This window comes from Aulostomus chinensis, chromosome 2 (assembly GCF_037954235.1).
Source record: "Aulostomus chinensis isolate RoL2024-O1b breed Wild chromosome 2, RoL_Achi_v1.0, whole genome shotgun sequence".
Taxonomy (NCBI): Eukaryota; Metazoa; Chordata; class Actinopteri; order Syngnathiformes; family Aulostomidae; genus Aulostomus; species Aulostomus chinensis.
The window spans coordinates 34,871,931-34,888,478 of record NC_141321.1 but is presented as its reverse complement, the minus strand read 5'-3'; the positions used below and the strand labels follow the sequence as shown (position 1 = coordinate 34,888,478).

Below are 16,548 nucleotides of genomic sequence, written 5' to 3'. Positions count from 1 at the left end.
CTAAGGTAATTACCACTGGCCCAGTAACAATCTCGACCACACGTGTTGTTGAAAGTACAACGTCAGTGCCAGGAGTCGCAACAAAGACCCCTGAAACGGCAGTTGTAACATCCAGACCTTCTGTTAGTACCACAAGTACTGAGTTGCCAACAACAACCACAAAGGAAACCACAACCAAACCTGAAGAAACAACCTCTTCAGAGGCTACATCAGTAAAAGTTGGGACAACAAAGCCACCTAAGGTAATTACCACTGGCTCAGTAACAATCTCGACCACTAGTGTTGTTGAAAGTACAACGTCAGTGCCAGGAGTCGCAACAAAGACCCCTGAAACAGCAGTTGTTACATCCAGACCTTCTGTTAGTACCACAAGTACTGAGGTGCCAACAACAACCACGAAGGAAACCACAACCAAACTTGAAGAAACAACCTCTTCAGAGGCTACATCAGTAAAAGTTGGGACAACAAAGCCACCTAAGGTAATTACCACTGGCTCAGTAACAATCTCGACCACACGTGTCAATGAAAGTACAACGTCAGTGCCAGGAGTCGCAACAAAGACCCCTGAAACGGCAGTTGTTACATCCAGACCTTCTGTTAGTACCACAAGTACTGAGGTGCCAACAACAACCACGAAGGAAACCACAACCAAACCTGAAGAAACAACCTCTTCAGAGGCTACATCAGTAAAAGTTGGGACAACAAAGCCACCTAAGGTAATTACCACTGGCTCAGTAACAATCTCGACCACACGTGTCAATGAAAGTACAACGTCAGTGCCAGGAGTCGCAACAAAGACCCCTGAAACGGCAGTTGTTACATCCAGACCTTCTGTTAGTACCACAAGTACTGAGGGTCCAACATCGACCACAAAGGCTTTCATCACAGGAGAACCACAAACAACAACTATTATTTCCAAACCTTCAATTTTCAACACGACAACTTTTCTGACTTCAAGTGCAACTACAGGAACAACAGTCATTGCCCCATTAACACAAACACTTCCAGGCACTGCCCCTACAACCAAATCAGTGGTTACCACTGTACTACATTTCCCTACAACTACAGTTTGCTCTTGCTCTCACAATCGGACTTTATATCATCCCGGTAAGTGAACATTCTTCAGGTTTTTCCTTTTCTAATTCATGTTTGTTACATATTCCTTGTGCTAAATATATAGAAAATACATCTTTCTTTTTAAATCTTTAAAACTAAAATTTGAATTTTTTTCATGCAGTTCAAGCTTCTTTTTTCTGCTATTAAATGTGTTCCTCCAGGACAAAGTATCATTTGTTGAAAAAATCTGATCTCTTTGTGCTTTTCAATGAAGTTTTAAAATTCTTTTATTCTGTCTATCAAAATTATACCTTCACTTTTATTTTCACAGGTGATGTGGTGTACAATGTCACTGATGGAATTGGGGGATGTTTTATTGCATATTGCAATGCATCTTGTAAATTTGAGATACAATCCCATCCCTGTCCCATAACACCATTGCCCAGCACCACGGTCCAGTTTAGTACCTCAACAATGGCCTCCATTTCAACGTCAGTCCAGCCCACCACAACTGTTCCTCGATCCTCCAGCCCTTCCACAACCACCCTGGACTGTAGTGATGTAGAGCCACCCAGAAAGGTAGGTTATTAAATAAAATACATTTTAGCAGTGAGAGATCTGTTCAAATAAAGTGGTGCCAAAGAACATAAAAAAATAAATCTAAAAACATAATAGGGTCTTCACCTGAAGTACCTTCAGGCTCAGGCCCAAATTAAAAATATAAGTCGGATCCTTTAGCTCAGGTTGAGACCTGACATCCCTGGTTCAACAACTCTAGGTCGTGTTTCAAGTTTTTGTTGTCGTTCAGACTTTTATCATTTTTAAAATTTGTATCATTATTTACTGCCAACAGCTTCTTAAAGCTAAGTTCAATATTGGAAAATTCTATTTTGTCACCTGTCAGTGACGTGAAGATGCAGTTTGGTTGAGGCACAAAAACAGTCAGGGTCACTGTAAAGTTGGGTGTTTGTTGGTCCCTCCCACTGTCCCAACCGGCCCCCTGTCGTGGATTTGATCGTGTCCACCAAAAAAATGGAATTCTGAATTCAATTTGGCATTTTTCTGTTGTGTTGCCATGTAATTTCAACACATTATGAGTGACAACCACACACTATGAAGTCAGGAGGCACTTTTCTATTTTAAACTTCACAACAATCTCTTGGAAAGTCTCTTGAAAAACTGTTTGACTGACTGTTTTTTGATGTCTGTCTAGAACGGAGAATCCTGGAAGGTCGGCAATTGCACCACTGCAATGTGCATCAACGGTGAGATCACGGAGACACCGACTGTCTGCCCCACGGCCCAGCCCCTCATCTGCGCCAGTGGACGCAAATCTGTCCAAGTCTATGATGACGACGGCTGCTGCATCCACTATGAATGTGAATGTAAGTATGTTTCAGTCACAACGCTCATGTCGTAGTCAGATCTAAATGATTGGGATGTTCATAGCCTGACCACACTGAGCCCCTTCGAGCAGTAGCTTAAAAGAAAACAAGACCACACTCGACGATCCCGGCAAAAATCATGTTCAACACTGTCATGTACAGAAACTTCCATGTTTGTGGCTGTCGTCCTGCAGGTGTGTGCAGCGTCTGGGGGGAATCGCACTACAAGACCTTCGATGGGAAATCCTACACTTTCAAGGAGAACTGCTCTTACTACCTGGTCAAAGAGATTCTTTCCAAATATAACCTGACAATTATCTTGAATAACCATGACTGTGACCCTTCGGACAGCTCGTTCTGTGTGCAGACGCTCACCGTGAAATACCGGTCCAATACCATCGTCTTGACTCAGCTGAGGACGGCAGGAACAGTCGCAAACGTGGTAAGAAAAGAGAGCTTCTGTAAGATACTAGTTTACTACTATAAAACAAAAAATCACAACATTGGATGAGTTTAAATATCAAATTTGTATAATTAACATGCAGAAGTTGTCAGATGCCTGATCTGAGCTATCACAATCATTGCATGTGTTACGCCATCTTTTCATGCTTAGTACAAAGCTTTAGAGCCAAAACTTTGACAAATGCCGCAAGTGTGATGCTGCTGCTCACTACGTTTTTGTGGCTGCGGTATCTTTGTGGCCACACCCACCACGCTTGTGTTCAGATACAGGAGTGAATGACATCCAAACGTCAAATAAAGAACTGAAGTCTGAGTCAAATCACAAGTCTTTGGAGGACTAGTCACGAGTGTGCCACTCGCGTGGGATTCGTGTCTTTACGAACATGACATCATGAATTCATTGGCCTGTTGGCGTGGATTCATGACCAGTGCTCCGTCTTGTCGTCCTGCAGGTGTATGTAAATCAGAAACGCGTCTATCCAGCCTACAGAAACTCCATGCTGCGTCTCACCAGCACTGACATGGCGATCACGCTGCAGTTACCAGACATCGACACAGAGGTGGTCTACAGGGGCTCGTCCTTCACCATTGACCTGCCCTACTCCCTCTTTGGTGGAACCACTGAGGGGCAATGTGGTGAGATACTCTGACCTCTGACCCTTGAATCGAGCAAGACATCTTATAGTTTGATCTATGCCCTGTGCTGGACGGACAAATTGAGATGAAGACCTATAGGAGACATTCTCTTCATCTCTGTTCCAGGAACATGTGACAACTCCCAGAGCAACGACTGCCGTTCCCCCAACGGTCAGGTGGAGACCTGCTCGGACTCTGCTAACCAGTGGCATGTCCCCGGGACCCCCTGTGTCACCCCCACCACTTCCCCAGTCCCCACAACAGCATCCAGGTCCACGTCCAGAGCCACTCGGTCGACTACTCAGCCTGTCTGCAGACCCGCCGTCTGTGACCTCCTGACCAGCAGGTGAAGGAGGAACACCGTCATCCTGGCGTTAGACACTATGAGCACAGCTGATGTCAGATCAGTGATGCGTCGTTCATTCACCGCCTGACAATATCAGGCGTGGAATTGCGATCATCCTGGATTTATTGTTTTTAAAAAAGATTTTGTAAATAACTATGAATGGACAAATTTCCCCGTTGTGGGATCAGTAAAGTTCTATCTCATCTTACCGTTTCTTTTAAAAAGCTGAGAACAATTCTTCCTCCTCGCTGGGTGAACCCGCGGGTCTCCGTGACCCAGACCTGGTTCTGAATATCTCCTATTTGGGCGATCAATGCTATGTGGAGCCCAACAGATGGCAGTCGTACTTGAGTGCTGCTGGAGACGCTCCTGACTCTCCTGTTTCCTCTCCAGCGTGTTCGCGCCATGCCACACCGTCGTGCCCCCCGGACCCTTCCTGACCTCCTGTGTGTCTGACGGATGCAGCGCAGGCAATTACAGCTGCTCCAGCCTGGAGGCGTACGCTACCGAGTGCTCCAGCGCAGGAGTGTGTGTCGAATGGAGGAACCACACCGGCGGCCAGTGTGGTGAGACCCTCGACCACAGAGCCCCCAATGCCTCAGAGACACCCGTGCAGTTCTCTACGATCCACCACACCTGACACAGTAGAGATGAGGACATGCCTGTACCAGGCAGGGACATGGAGCAGATCCAGGCTCCTTGGGGACGGACGTCTGCTTTGACCGGCAGGAAGGAGAGAGAGATGGAGGACAGAGAGAGAGAGACAAAGACGGAGAGGAGACAGACATAAGAGAGGGACAGAGAGAGAGAAAGGAGGGAGGGAGAATGAGAGACTAGAGGACATGTGAACAAGACGGAGGGAGGAAGACGAGCAAAGAGACAGACAGAAGGACGGAGAACGGAGGAGTTCGGACACACATCAACAACGACAACAATGACAATAACCAATAAGAAAATGCATTGAGTCACATAGGGTCCTCACAAAGATACAAGTCCAAGGATAAATGTGTGTGTTTGTCATTCTGGTGTCTTGAAAGGTGCTCTTAGATCAGGGGTGTCCAACTGGTCCAGGACAGCGCCGTGTGGCTGCAGGTTTTCATTCCAACCCAGCAACACCTGATCCAACCAATGAGCTGTGAGGACCCAGCTTGATGGATTGAAGTAGAATCAGGTGTTGCTGGGTTGGAATGAAAACCTGCAGCCCCACGGCGCTGTCCTGGACCAGTTGGAGACCCCTGGTTTAAATGAAATGTATTATTATTATTATTATATTAATATTATTATATTAATATTATTATTGTTGTTGTTGTTGTTGTTGACTTCCTGTGTATCGGAGCTCTGAACCCAAATCACTTCCAGATCACAAGTGTCCAGACAACAAGGTGTACATGGCCTGCCGCCCCCCGGTGGAGCCCACGTGCAATGACAGGTGACGTGCACGTCAATAATATGGCATCAGAAAGTGTTTGTCGGTCAGAAAATGACCTTTCACCCTTTGAATATTTGTGTGTTTGTGTCATCAGGTACAACCAGAAGTTCCAGGCCGACAGTAAGGCGTCGAGCTCCCCGGAGGAGGGCTGCTTCTGCCCCCCTGGCACTACCTTGTTCAACACCGTCTACGACACCTGTGTCACCTCTTGCGGTGAGAGAACATCCGGACCTTCTGAGGACGATTGTGAACGTTCACATCAACGCTGAAAGGCGTTTTTTTTGTTTGTTTGTTTTTTTCACTGTCCGGAAAAAAAACCTCGGCACGTTTGTTTGACAGCGGTGTGAGTTTTCCTTAACAAAACCCTTAAAAGATCAAGAAGCTTTGATGAAAGCGACAGGAAATGTTGAGGTTCCTCCTCAGTCGTGTTTGGTGATCGGTTCCTCCTCGCTCCTCTTCGGCTCTCTGAACGCTTTCGTTACCAAACGCGTGTCCTGTTGTAACTCTCGCTTCTCCTGACGTTCCAGGCTGTGTCGGTTCTGACGGGAAACCCAAACAGGTACGAACTCGTCCACACTTTAGATTCCCTCCGTGGGCAACTTGAGTCTGACCCGCCTCCTCCCACCGCAGCCCGGCGACACCTGGACCAGCAACTGCAACACCTGCGAGTGTGACAGGGACTCCATGAGCGTCCGCTGCCAGCCGGTCCACTGCCCGCCGGTTCCGAGGCCGGACTGTAGCGGGCCTGGACAACAGCTAATCAACAGGACGGAGGGCTGCTGCCCCGCGGAGTCATGTGGTCAGTTATGGGTGCCCTTGAACACCTGGCCCTGATTTGAGACACTGAAATCACTTTTCCCTCTTTTTCGCCCACGCAGCCTGCAACCTGACTGCGTGCCCCCCCCCGCCCACCTGCCCCACAGGACTCGGACTCGCACTCGCCGTCAGCAATGGAACCTGCTGCCCGTCCTTCCGCTGCGGTACGTCACGTGGCTCCGCAGCCAGGTGACAGCAGTGGTGTCACGTGGTCTGTTGGGACTCGATGCATTACTTTTAGTCCGATGCTGTTTTAACCGTAACACCAGCAAACAAACCTGCAGAACCAAGAACCGGAACATCCTGGTGTCACAAGTCTCCATGCCCACATTCACTGTCCAAGTTACAGTTTAGCTCTTCAGCTAACAGTTGCTGTTCCTGCTAAACAAACAAACCAATCAAAAGGTCAGAGGAATCATTCTTCAGATGGTAGTGATGTGTTCGCCACAGGTGTTGTGACTGCGTCATCACCTTTCACAGTCGTGAGTCCAAACTGAAACAATTTAAACCTGAGCTCTGCTCTCTCACATCTGCAGATCCTAAAGGTGTTTGTGTCTACAACAGCACCGAGTACAAGGTGAGTGTGCAGTCACCCATCACAGCCGGGGGAGGAGCCAGGCAGGACGGTCCAATCAACTTTCCAGGATAAAAATCAGAGCATGATTGACAGTCAGAGAGAACTTCCATCAATGTATGTTCTTGCTGCAGCCAGGATCCAAGATCCCGACACCAGAATCACCATTAGTACCAGCTTTACCAGCACCAGCGCCACCTGCAGGACCACCAGGAACCTCTCCAGACACCGTCAGAGCCTGTCAGGAGTGTTACTGCAGCCACGACCCCGACCCGGCCACCGGCCTCAACACCATCACCTGTACACCCACCATCTGCCACGTCAACTGCTCTGAGGTGAGCTCAGACACACACACATCCTTGTACTCATATCTTTGTGAGGACTTTCACTGAGGTAATACATTCCCGAGCCTCTCCCCCTAAACCTGACCATCTCAACTGACTGTCTGACCCTAACCATGACCCGAAACCTAACCAGAACCTGATTCTATCCTTGACCCTAAACCAAGTCTTGACCTTCAAACGGTGGGGACCGGCTAAAATGTCCTCACTCTGTTGGTTACATACGTATTCAAGTCCTCACTTTGTAGCAAGAACAGGAAAACACACACACTTACACACGGAAGCGCTGTCTCTGACATGTCTGTGTTGCAGGGTTATGAGTATCAGAGGGAACCTGCCAGGTGCTGCGGGACGTGTGTTCAGAAGAGCTGCATCGTCACTGCACCTGACGACACCACACACGCCATCCAGGTGAGCAGCTCTGCCATGTGGCTCCTCCTACCCCAACACTTCAAATGAGAACCAGTTCCCTCCCCTTGATTCATCTGTGTTCACGAGACAGAACGTGTTCTTGTTCCCTCTGATTAATGGAACCTGCTGTTGGGTCTCTGGTGACTCTGCTTCGGTTCGAACGTGTTTACAGGTCAACACCACCTACGTTCTTCCTGACGATAAATGTGCGACATACACTTGTAAGAACGTCTCTGGAGGGCTTGTTACCAAGGAGACCAGGACCACCTGTCCCCCCTTCAACCCCCTGGACTGTGAGCCGGTGAGTTGGTCTGACCCGTCTCTTTCTCCTCTGTGTCACCTGTCTGTCCTCAACATGTTTTGTTGTCCTCCTTCAGGGCACCGAGGCCACGGACGCCAGCGGCTGCTGCCAAACCTGTAAGTGGACAACTCCTGCGTCTCACATCGTCGTCACGCAGGAATGACACCTGTCCTTCATGTCCTGTATCTTCCAGGTAAGCGGCACAGCGTCTGTAAGGTCCAGGGTACGCCGACCGTCATCCGGGCCAGCGGCTGCAGGAGCAGTCAGCCAGTCAACGTGACGTCCTGCGCCGGTCTCTGCGGAAGCTCATCCACGTGAGTCAGACCAATGAATGACTTTGATGGTGTGGAAGTCGTTGCAGGTCATTTCTAAACTGCTGATGAGAAGAAGTCAACACATCAGGTGTGTGTGTGTGTGTGTGTGTGTGTAGCTTCACGGCAGCTGCTAACGCCATGACACACCAGTGCGAGTGTTGCCGGGAGTCCGCCACCAGTCAGAGGCAGGTGGCGCTGATGTGCCCCGACGGCTCCACGCTGCAGTTCACCTACACCTTCGTGGAAACGTGCCACTGCAGCAGAACCGAGTGTGACGCCACCACAGGACCGGTCGAGGACGATGACCTGTTCTACGCCGGCTGAGTGAAACTCGTCATGGACTATGACATCATCGTTTTCTCCCGTATTTATAGCAACGTGTATTAAAATATTTCTGCAACATGAACTCTGGTGTTGGCCGTCTGTGCCCCTCATGACCTTGACCTCCGGCACAACTCAGGAATCTGGGAGTGTCTTTTGATCAGGACCCCACCCCCTGGACGCCTTCTGTCCCCTCCGTCACGCCACCAGGACCACACACTTCCTGTTGGAGCTCATTGACATCCACAGTGAACAAACACACAAACACACACCATCTTGTCATTCACTGCTGTATTTTACATGCTGTGTCACACATGAAGGTGGAGAATCTTGACCAGTGAGTCACAGCCAGCACCGTCAGGATGGTGGGACTGGTGCCGTTCCCTCCATCGCCAAGTCCGACCAGGGACGCTCATTCCATCTTTACTGCAGTTACTTCATGTACACTCAAGTTTTTGGTCAGATAAATAAGAACATGTACACCAATTACATCAGCGCAGTGTCAGGCTTTAAAATACCGGCAAACCTGCCAAAAACAAATCAAACAAAAGGGCAACAGGCGAGTTTGTCACCCGCGCGTCACCGACCGCTCCAGTGGCTAAGCGCACGTTAGCGGGCTAGCACGTTAGCGGGCGAGCACGGTGGCTGGCGGCTTGTAAGCAGGAATCATTTGTCACTGATTTGCGTAACTACAGAAATGAGGTGCAGCTGCACGGTGCGCCAAAAAAACAAAAGGGTAAAAAAAATTAACCAGTTAATTAGTGAGTACTGTCCCGGTTCCACCTCTGGCAGTCAGAACCGACAGGGATACACGCTGAGGACTGCAGTCATGTGACTCGGGAATGAAGCTGTTTGTAACCTCTCACACTGAAGCAGAAGCAAATGTTTAAATTAAAAAGTGCAACCAAGCCTGGTGTTACTGTCATAACCCAGGAGCTGATTAACGCCTCTGAACTGATTAAAGGCGCCACGCGGCCGACGCCACCGCCCTGGTGTCCTGCCCACTACGTGACGACTTGCTGACCTCCAGCTTCTTGGCCTTCAACTCATCCTGTCCCTCGGAAGCGGCGAAGTCATGTCTTGGCTGTTCTCAAACATTCTGAGAACATTTCTCGTCGACACTCGTAGCTCAGCACGCCGCCCGCGGCAGCTCGTCATCGGAGGAAGTTTACTGAACTCCTGACCAGCAACTCTGACGTGACTGAGCTCAAACGCCACCGTCCAGGTGTTTTGTCACTGCACGGAACATTTGGATCAAAGCGTTTTACTCTCACGCTGCATCTCAAACTCCACATCACATCAACGCTTGGCTGCTGCTGTGACAGCTGACTGGCGTGAAGCAGCGGCGGCGTGAAGCAGCGGCGGCGTGCAGCAGTGGCGGCGTGAAGCAGCGGCGGCGTGAAGCAGCGGCGGCGTGAACCCTCTGTCTCTCATTTGTTCTCAACAACAATAGAACTATAGATCATTTGAACACAAAACATGTGATGTTTACTAAAATGGCATCAGTTGCCCCTCCCACTAACGTCATCATCAAACCTCACTGTTGCTCGCTGTGGCGAGATTCTGACACTGAAACATTTAACACACAATTGTTTGGGCTCTGATGATGTGTGACCCCATCGAGGAAGACTACCGAGATGAAGGTCTCCGACCATCTCGTCTCGTTTCAGCTGACATCATCTGATCCAGGATCAGGGGTGGGGGGCGGGGCTTCACGTATGGTTACAACAGTGGGACAGGAAGTATATATATGTGTGTGCGTGTGTGTGCATGTGTGTGTGTGTGTGCGTGTGCGGTTAGAGCTCCTCAGTCATCTGCAGCAGAGAGTTGATGGCAGCGTCCTTGTTGCCCTGCTGAGCGTCCAGCACCGTGCGGACCACCTCCTGGTCCAGGTTGGGGAACATGTCCAGCAGAGCCTTCAGGTCCTCCTCGCTGCACGCGGGCCCCTGGCCCCCCACGGCCGGCATGGTGGCTGGCACCGCCATGGGCACCATCCCCTGGTTGTAGACAGTAGGAACACCTGGCAACACAGGAGGGAAAAAAGATCCTTAGTGCTCGTTGCCACGGGAACCAAACCTGCCAGCTTTAATGTTCCTCTCGTTGAGAGCATCTGAGGACTACACGGGGAGCAGCGACTGAGGGAGAAGTCGTGATGTTCTCAGAATGTTTATTACACGTGAACTGGGATGAATTCATCGCTAGAAACTGGTTTTCTGCAGTTTCGTTGCTGCTGGCGTCCAAGTGAGTCTCCTGGTAACAGGGACACCTGCTGGTCAGAGGAGACACCAGCGTCCTTCCTGCCAGTTCACTACCTGTGACGCTCCACAGATTCTTGTCGAGAATTTCAGGGAACGTGGCAACAGTTTGTCAGGTGGTGCTACAGGAGGAACCTGACCGGAGCCTCGGCGACGGCGTGTCACGCGGTCATGACTGGCGCCAAAGAGTCGAAAACCAACAAAACCATTTAAGACATCTCATGTCTGGTTAGCTGGCAGAGCTGCAGCCCAGGATTGTCACACACCTGTTCACCTGGGTGTAGATTGAGAGTGTGTGTGTGAGTGTGTGTGTGTGTGTGTGTGAGAGAGACCTGTTATGGGAACATATCCAACTCCTTGCTGATACACGGAGGGCATCAGGACCACAGGCTGCGTCATCATCCCGGCTGGAATGGACTGAAACACAAACAACAACACAAGAAGGATGATCTGATTGCTGATGACACGCTACTGACACGCTACTGACACGCACCAAGGCGTGTGTTGACACACTGATCTTTGTCACCCTGGTGTAACTGAGGCTGTTTTCACCCTGTGGTCCGTTTACAGACACAAACAGCGGCTCAGACTCGTTCACCTGAACTGATACTGGCTGGAGAGAGAACGCCGAGTTAGCATGCTAAAGCTAGCATTAGAGAGCCAGATGAGCCAGGCGGGAGGGTCGCTCCTCCCTCCCTCCCTCCCTCGACTGCTCTCTAAGAAGAAATTAAACTAAAATCTCATCGCTTCATAAACGTATTTGTTCTTAATTTTCTCTCAAAAGAAAACTTTTGATCATATCGACACATTTAAGCAAAATTTGGCTCTTAAGGTCCTCTCTCTCTCTCTCTGAGTGACAGGGGGCGGGACTGTGGTGTTTGTGTGTGGGCTCACAGCGAATGACATCACCAGGTTGATCATGCCCTCCTTGTCGTCGCCCTGCCGCCCGCTGAGGCTGAACCACTCGTCCACCACGCTGCCGTCCCGCAGGCCCTCAGGGATGGTGACGTGGGTCCAGGCTATCCTGTCGTCCATGGAGAACGCTCTCTGCCAGCGACACACAAACATCTCAACAACTGTTCTCCACCCCCCACCCGAGCCGCAGGTTCAGGTTGACGCCTGAAACCTGGGAGGTTCACGTGAATCGGACGAGACGCAGGACCGAGGGAGAGGAACCCACCTCACCCCGTCCTCAACAATGGCCGACTGGATAGCGTGACTCTGAACTCGCTCAAAACACGACATCAGTGGTTTTACTAGGTACATGTGACCCCACCCCCCTCACCTCATCAAAGATCTCCAGGTAGAACGAGTCCACGCCCGGTGGAACGGTGCACTGGATGACTTTGTTCCAGCGTGGGTTCTTGGCTCCGTTGTGAGCTGTTGGCGTCTCGTACACGGCGTAGCCCAGACGGATCCTACAGTACGGATCCATCCGCGTCATCCCGTAATTCTTCGCCAGCTTGGCCTGTAGAGCAAACAAACATGGTGGCTTCAGCTCAGGAAATCACGACGACCACCAGACTTCCTCTCACACGCGAGTATCCTTGGATTGTTGGTTGGCATTCAAGGGGGAAATTAAGAGACGCTGCCTTCACAAAACTGCCTCTTCAGAGTTAAAGGGATGGTTCAGTCCTCATCTGACAGAAGGTCAGCGGACATGTTTGTAGTCCACTAAACACTGGTGGAGTTTACAGGTGCTGCAGTACTTGAAGGATTTTCCAGGGTGTTTCTGGTGACGTAGCAAGTTTCCCTCAAAGCTTCACTGAGCAGGTGTTTGTTGAACAACCAGAAAAGTAAAAAGTAGTTTTTGTTAAAAATTATGATGTCGCACTGAAGTTGACCTTTAACCTTTTAGATTTAGAGTTCCTTCAGAATCAAAAGAGTTATGGCGTGAAAGGAGTTCACCTGGACCACGGTGATGCTGAGGCGCCCCACGGTGCCGATGGAGCCGCCGTACTGCAGCTGGCGAGCCGCCTGGGCGTCCAGCTGCACCTGCTGCTGCTGCTGGGTCGGGGTGATCCGCAGGAAGTCCTGGGGAAGCTCGCCGATGTACACCTGGATCAGCGCACGCACACACATGGAGGGATGCACACACTTGAGACTTGAGGTGTCATCACTAGAGACAAATTAGGCTTCACACATCCAGAGCTCTGGACGTGTGTGTGTGTGTGTGTGTGTCCTCTGCTGGTGGAGGGTTTCCAGCTTTAACGTCAAGTCAAACATTCTGGATGTTTCCACGCGTGTTTCGGGTTATAAATCTCAGGCGTAGCAGGACTCGAGGCTTGGAGCGTCGCGCGGGAGTAAAAGTTTCCCTCCTGAGGTCACGAGATCAGCAGCAGTGGACGTCAGTGACGTCACACGAGATGTCCCGAATTCAGCCAGCAGACGACCGAGCTGCGGCTAACGAACTGGACTGTGACGACGTCACGCTCCCTCCCATCACATGACCACACGAGGCTCTACCGCGCACATCAACGAGCCTCAGCCGGAGATCCTCAACTCTCACCGGGGCCGAAACCTGCCACGACTGCCGAAGTTACCCGGTTGACCCAACCAGACCGGGACCGGGAGACGCGCTATGAGCCGCTACTAACACGGTAGTGGGCGGTTCTCTGCGTCGTACCTGGAGTTCAACGGCTCGTACTCATCGTCAATATGGTGACGTCATGGGTCATCGGTCCCCCGGCATCAGTTCGTTATGTGTCGGTAGACTCCTCCAGCAGCCCGGGGCTGGAAGCCTCCGTTCAGCATCAGATTATTGACTCGGTCCGTCGCTGGTGACAGGGAAGCTAGTTCCGGCTCGCCGTGAACCGGAGCCACCCACAACAAACCCCGCGGACGCGAGCTGCGGGTGTCCGGGAGCGACGTACCTGCCCCCGCTGGGTGCTGATGGTGGTCGCCATGTTGCCGGGAGAGATTCTGCAGTCTTCTTCAGCCCCGGGTGCTCGTCCCCATGCGTCCGACTGCTCTGGCGTCCTCGGATTAGAGGTGACCCGGAAGTAGATCACTAAGGCGGAAGCGGCCCCCTCCCTCGCCACGCGCGCGCCCTGGTCAAATCACTGCGGTCAAAAAAAGACGTGACACGTTTGTGACCTAAAATTACTGGAAGCTTTGTTTGTAATAAGCCGATGTTCTGGAAGAACAAACACTTCGGTCCAGACGAAGCTCCTGACTTCCGGTCTCGTCCCTGTCTTCCTGTCACTGACGTCTGTTTCTTGCTCCTGCAGGTGCAGGGATTTGTTCGTCTGTAAACCTTCAGGTGAAACCAACGACTGCTGCTAACTTCCGGGTGTTCCGTTGTGGGTCAGCTGACTGACGCCGGGTCACATTTCTTTAGTTTAAAAGGTTCGAAGCTTTAAAGTAGAAAAAAAGCAGTCACAGGTGGAGACCGGGACCGCTGACACCATCACCACAGCTGGACGGAACCTTCAGAGTCACATGACCAACTTTTCATAGAACTTGCAGGGAAGAGAGGGTTCCTCCCCCCAAAATGGAACAAAATCAGCCGAGCAGCAAATCGAGCGGGAGGTGGACATGAAGACGAGCCGGCAACCCTGACCATCGCGGGAGCTCCGTCCTGCGAGGCCCAGGCTGCTGTAAGACGACCTCCCAGCGAAGAGAGCCCACGTCCCGCAGGGGAAACCTGGGGGGACGCTGACACACGACCGGTACCGCTGAGGTGAAGCGCGCCCACGCTCAGCAAACCTGACTGGACCTTTTATTCAAGGACTTTCATTGACGTAATGCATCCCTCGCCCCCTGACCCCTGACCCTAACCATCTCAGCTGACTGACCCCTGACCCCCACCCCTAAAACCAAGTCTTGGGCTGCGTCCGAACTGCCAAGTACCAACCTACGTCCTCCTGCTACCACCTAAACACACTAGAAGATTGGTGGTGAAGCACGACCTCTGCTGGCAGAGCACAGATACCGCAATGAGGTAGACAGCACCAACGAAAGCCCCACCTGCTGGCCTGGCTGTGGTACTGCACTCCACTCTGAGCACCTTTCACTCATTCTCTATTATGAAGCACGTGAACGCACTGGTTCACAAATGGGGGTTCGTGTATCCCAGGGTGTACGTGAAGCTTAACAAAAATATATGTATTTAAAAAAAGCAGTAATCCTAATAATAATTAAGTCTTGAGAAATAATTATAATAGAAAAATTTTGATAAAATACAAATGTATGTTCATACTGAATTTTATATTCAGTATTCAATTTTAATATCCTCAAAAAAAAGGACTCTCCCAAAACCAAGTTGTTTGACCTGTTGATCCAGCATCACTTGTCAATAACCTGCCGTTGCCATGACGACGCACTGTAAGGATGGAGATGTGGCTAAAGCGCAGCAGCAACGTGGCTGAAAATACAGAGAAACTAGTGAAAAAGAGGGCGAAACCAGAGCTGACGAAGTACCGGAAGTAGGCACCCAAGGCACTGTGTTTTTTGCGGGGAGCAGTTAGCCACCGCTAGCAAATCACTGCTATTAGTTGTTTAACTTTAATAAACCAGACACTGATGGCACAGCACTGGACTTCTTTATTTTCTACCAAAAATGTTTTGCGCATGTCAGGGGGCACTTGACAAAAAATATTTCAAAGGGGTTCATCACTGAAAAAAGTTTGAGAACCACTGCATTAACGCACCTGTAAAGGCGCGTTCACACCGCGTCACGTTTGGTGTGAACACACCTTTAGTCATCAACGACTATCAATGTTGGTGTTCATCAGAATGGGAGACTGTTGGTGGCGCTAACTTGGCTTGAGGGTCCACAAGTTTTTAGGGGACGAACAAGTCCGCGGTGCATTGTGGGCCATAGGTTGCTCCGTAGGATGCACCTGAACCGACCTACAATGTGGGCGTGTTTAGGCTGGAATTTAGGTTGAGAAGTAGGTCGCTACTCGCGCCAGTTGTGGTTCTGGACAGCCTCCGACCTGCTCTGAGACCTAGGACCAGACCTGCTTGGCCATTCCGACGCAGCGTTGGCCTTCCAACGGCCCTTTTGAAGAAACAAGGACCTGCTAAAATGTCCTCACTATGTAGGTTAAATATGTGCTCTTGTAGTCAATATGTAGCAAGTATGAGAACACACACGCACTCTAGTAGATTTAGGGTCAAGAGGTCAAGGTGCAGTACATCCATTGGCTGTTTTTTTTTTTAATCTGTTGTAAAATTCTTGAATGATGTTAATGTATGAAGGTGTGAAGCCCATCAAGGGAACTCAGCAGACCCGAGCTGCTCCCTGGCGCCACCCACAGGTAGATCAGGAATAGTGGCTTTGAAGCCTCCGGCCCCTGCACTTCGCTTCTTCCTCTGCCAGGTGTGCTCCAGGTACTCGGAGTGTTCCGCCGCCTCCCTTCCTCCCTCAGACAGGGAGAGTTGGTTGCAGTCGGCGGAAGTTCCTCTTCTGCTTCCTGATGCCGTCGATCATTTTCACCGCACATTCGACATTTACTGCAGAACTCGGCATCAACCAAAGGAGGTCTGTCTCAGTTGATCTTAGATGAACCAAACACTGAAACAACTAAAAAAACACTGCAATATAGGATTTTCAAACTTTTCCAGGCCTGGAAGTTGCCTCTTTTAAATTCCAGGACTTCTACAGTTGGTTCATGACCATATATGGACAATGTTTTGAGTTATCATGCTTACAATCGCTGATCACATGACTTCTTTGGGATAGGTTATAATTTTTCCTCTTTTAATAAACAGAAGAATTATGAAAATAAAGGAATGGTAAATGAACTGACTTCATAAAAACAATCTTCACATTTTGTGTGAATTTCTTGAACTTTCAATCAACCTTCTCATGGGTTTGATGGAAGAATTTAACCTCGACATGTTTCCTTCTTATTTCATGACCGTGGCAGGTTTCCAGGACACGCTGGTCGTGTG

At 50.2% G+C, this 16,548-nt stretch overlaps 2 protein-coding genes and 1 long non-coding RNA gene across 4 annotated transcripts; 2 read left to right on the top strand and 1 right to left on the bottom strand.

Moving 5' to 3' along the window:
• The first annotated feature begins 1,039 nt into the window (after positions 1 to 1,039).
• Positions 1,040 to 2,380, top strand: LOC147269818 (uncharacterized). Its single transcript, XR_015111620.1, has 3 exons — positions 1,040 to 1,107; positions 1,388 to 1,635; positions 2,270 to 2,380. It is a non-coding gene; the product is annotated as an uncharacterized LOC147269818 (long non-coding RNA).
• A 25-nt stretch (positions 2,381 to 2,405) lies between these two features.
• Positions 2,406 to 8,444, top strand: LOC147269817 (intestinal mucin-like protein). The gene is made up of 17 exons (XM_086196356.1): positions 2,406 to 2,445; positions 2,636 to 2,883; positions 3,356 to 3,539; positions 3,666 to 3,885; positions 4,279 to 4,451; positions 5,245 to 5,314; positions 5,409 to 5,527; positions 5,842 to 5,873; positions 5,945 to 6,113; positions 6,193 to 6,294; positions 6,667 to 6,707; positions 6,839 to 7,039; positions 7,358 to 7,456; positions 7,629 to 7,757; positions 7,834 to 7,873; positions 7,951 to 8,071; positions 8,188 to 8,444. The coding sequence occupies exons 1-17, from the start codon at positions 2,406 to 2,408 to the stop codon at positions 8,393 to 8,395; spliced, it is 2,196 nt and encodes a 731-aa protein (XP_086052482.1). The 3' UTR covers positions 8,396 to 8,444.
• Positions 8,445 to 8,674: 230 nt separating this feature from the next.
• Positions 8,675 to 14,347, bottom strand: tollip (toll interacting protein). 2 transcript variants are annotated; one of them, XM_086191124.1, is made up of 7 exons: positions 13,798 to 14,347; positions 13,521 to 13,709; positions 12,556 to 12,705; positions 11,933 to 12,115; positions 11,542 to 11,694; positions 10,980 to 11,064; positions 8,675 to 10,412 (listed from the first exon to the last, which is right to left on the bottom strand). In XM_086191124.1, the coding sequence occupies exons 2-7, from the start codon at positions 13,551 to 13,553 to the stop codon at positions 10,189 to 10,191; spliced, it is 828 nt and encodes a 275-aa protein (XP_086047250.1). In that variant the 5' UTR covers positions 13,554 to 13,709; positions 13,798 to 14,347; the 3' UTR covers positions 8,675 to 10,188. The 2 variants fall into 2 exon arrangements, with proteins under 2 accessions (XP_086047250.1, XP_086047240.1); XM_086191114.1 differs by having other exon boundaries at positions 13,521 to 14,347.
• Between the last annotated feature and the right edge of the window lie 2,201 nt (positions 14,348 to 16,548).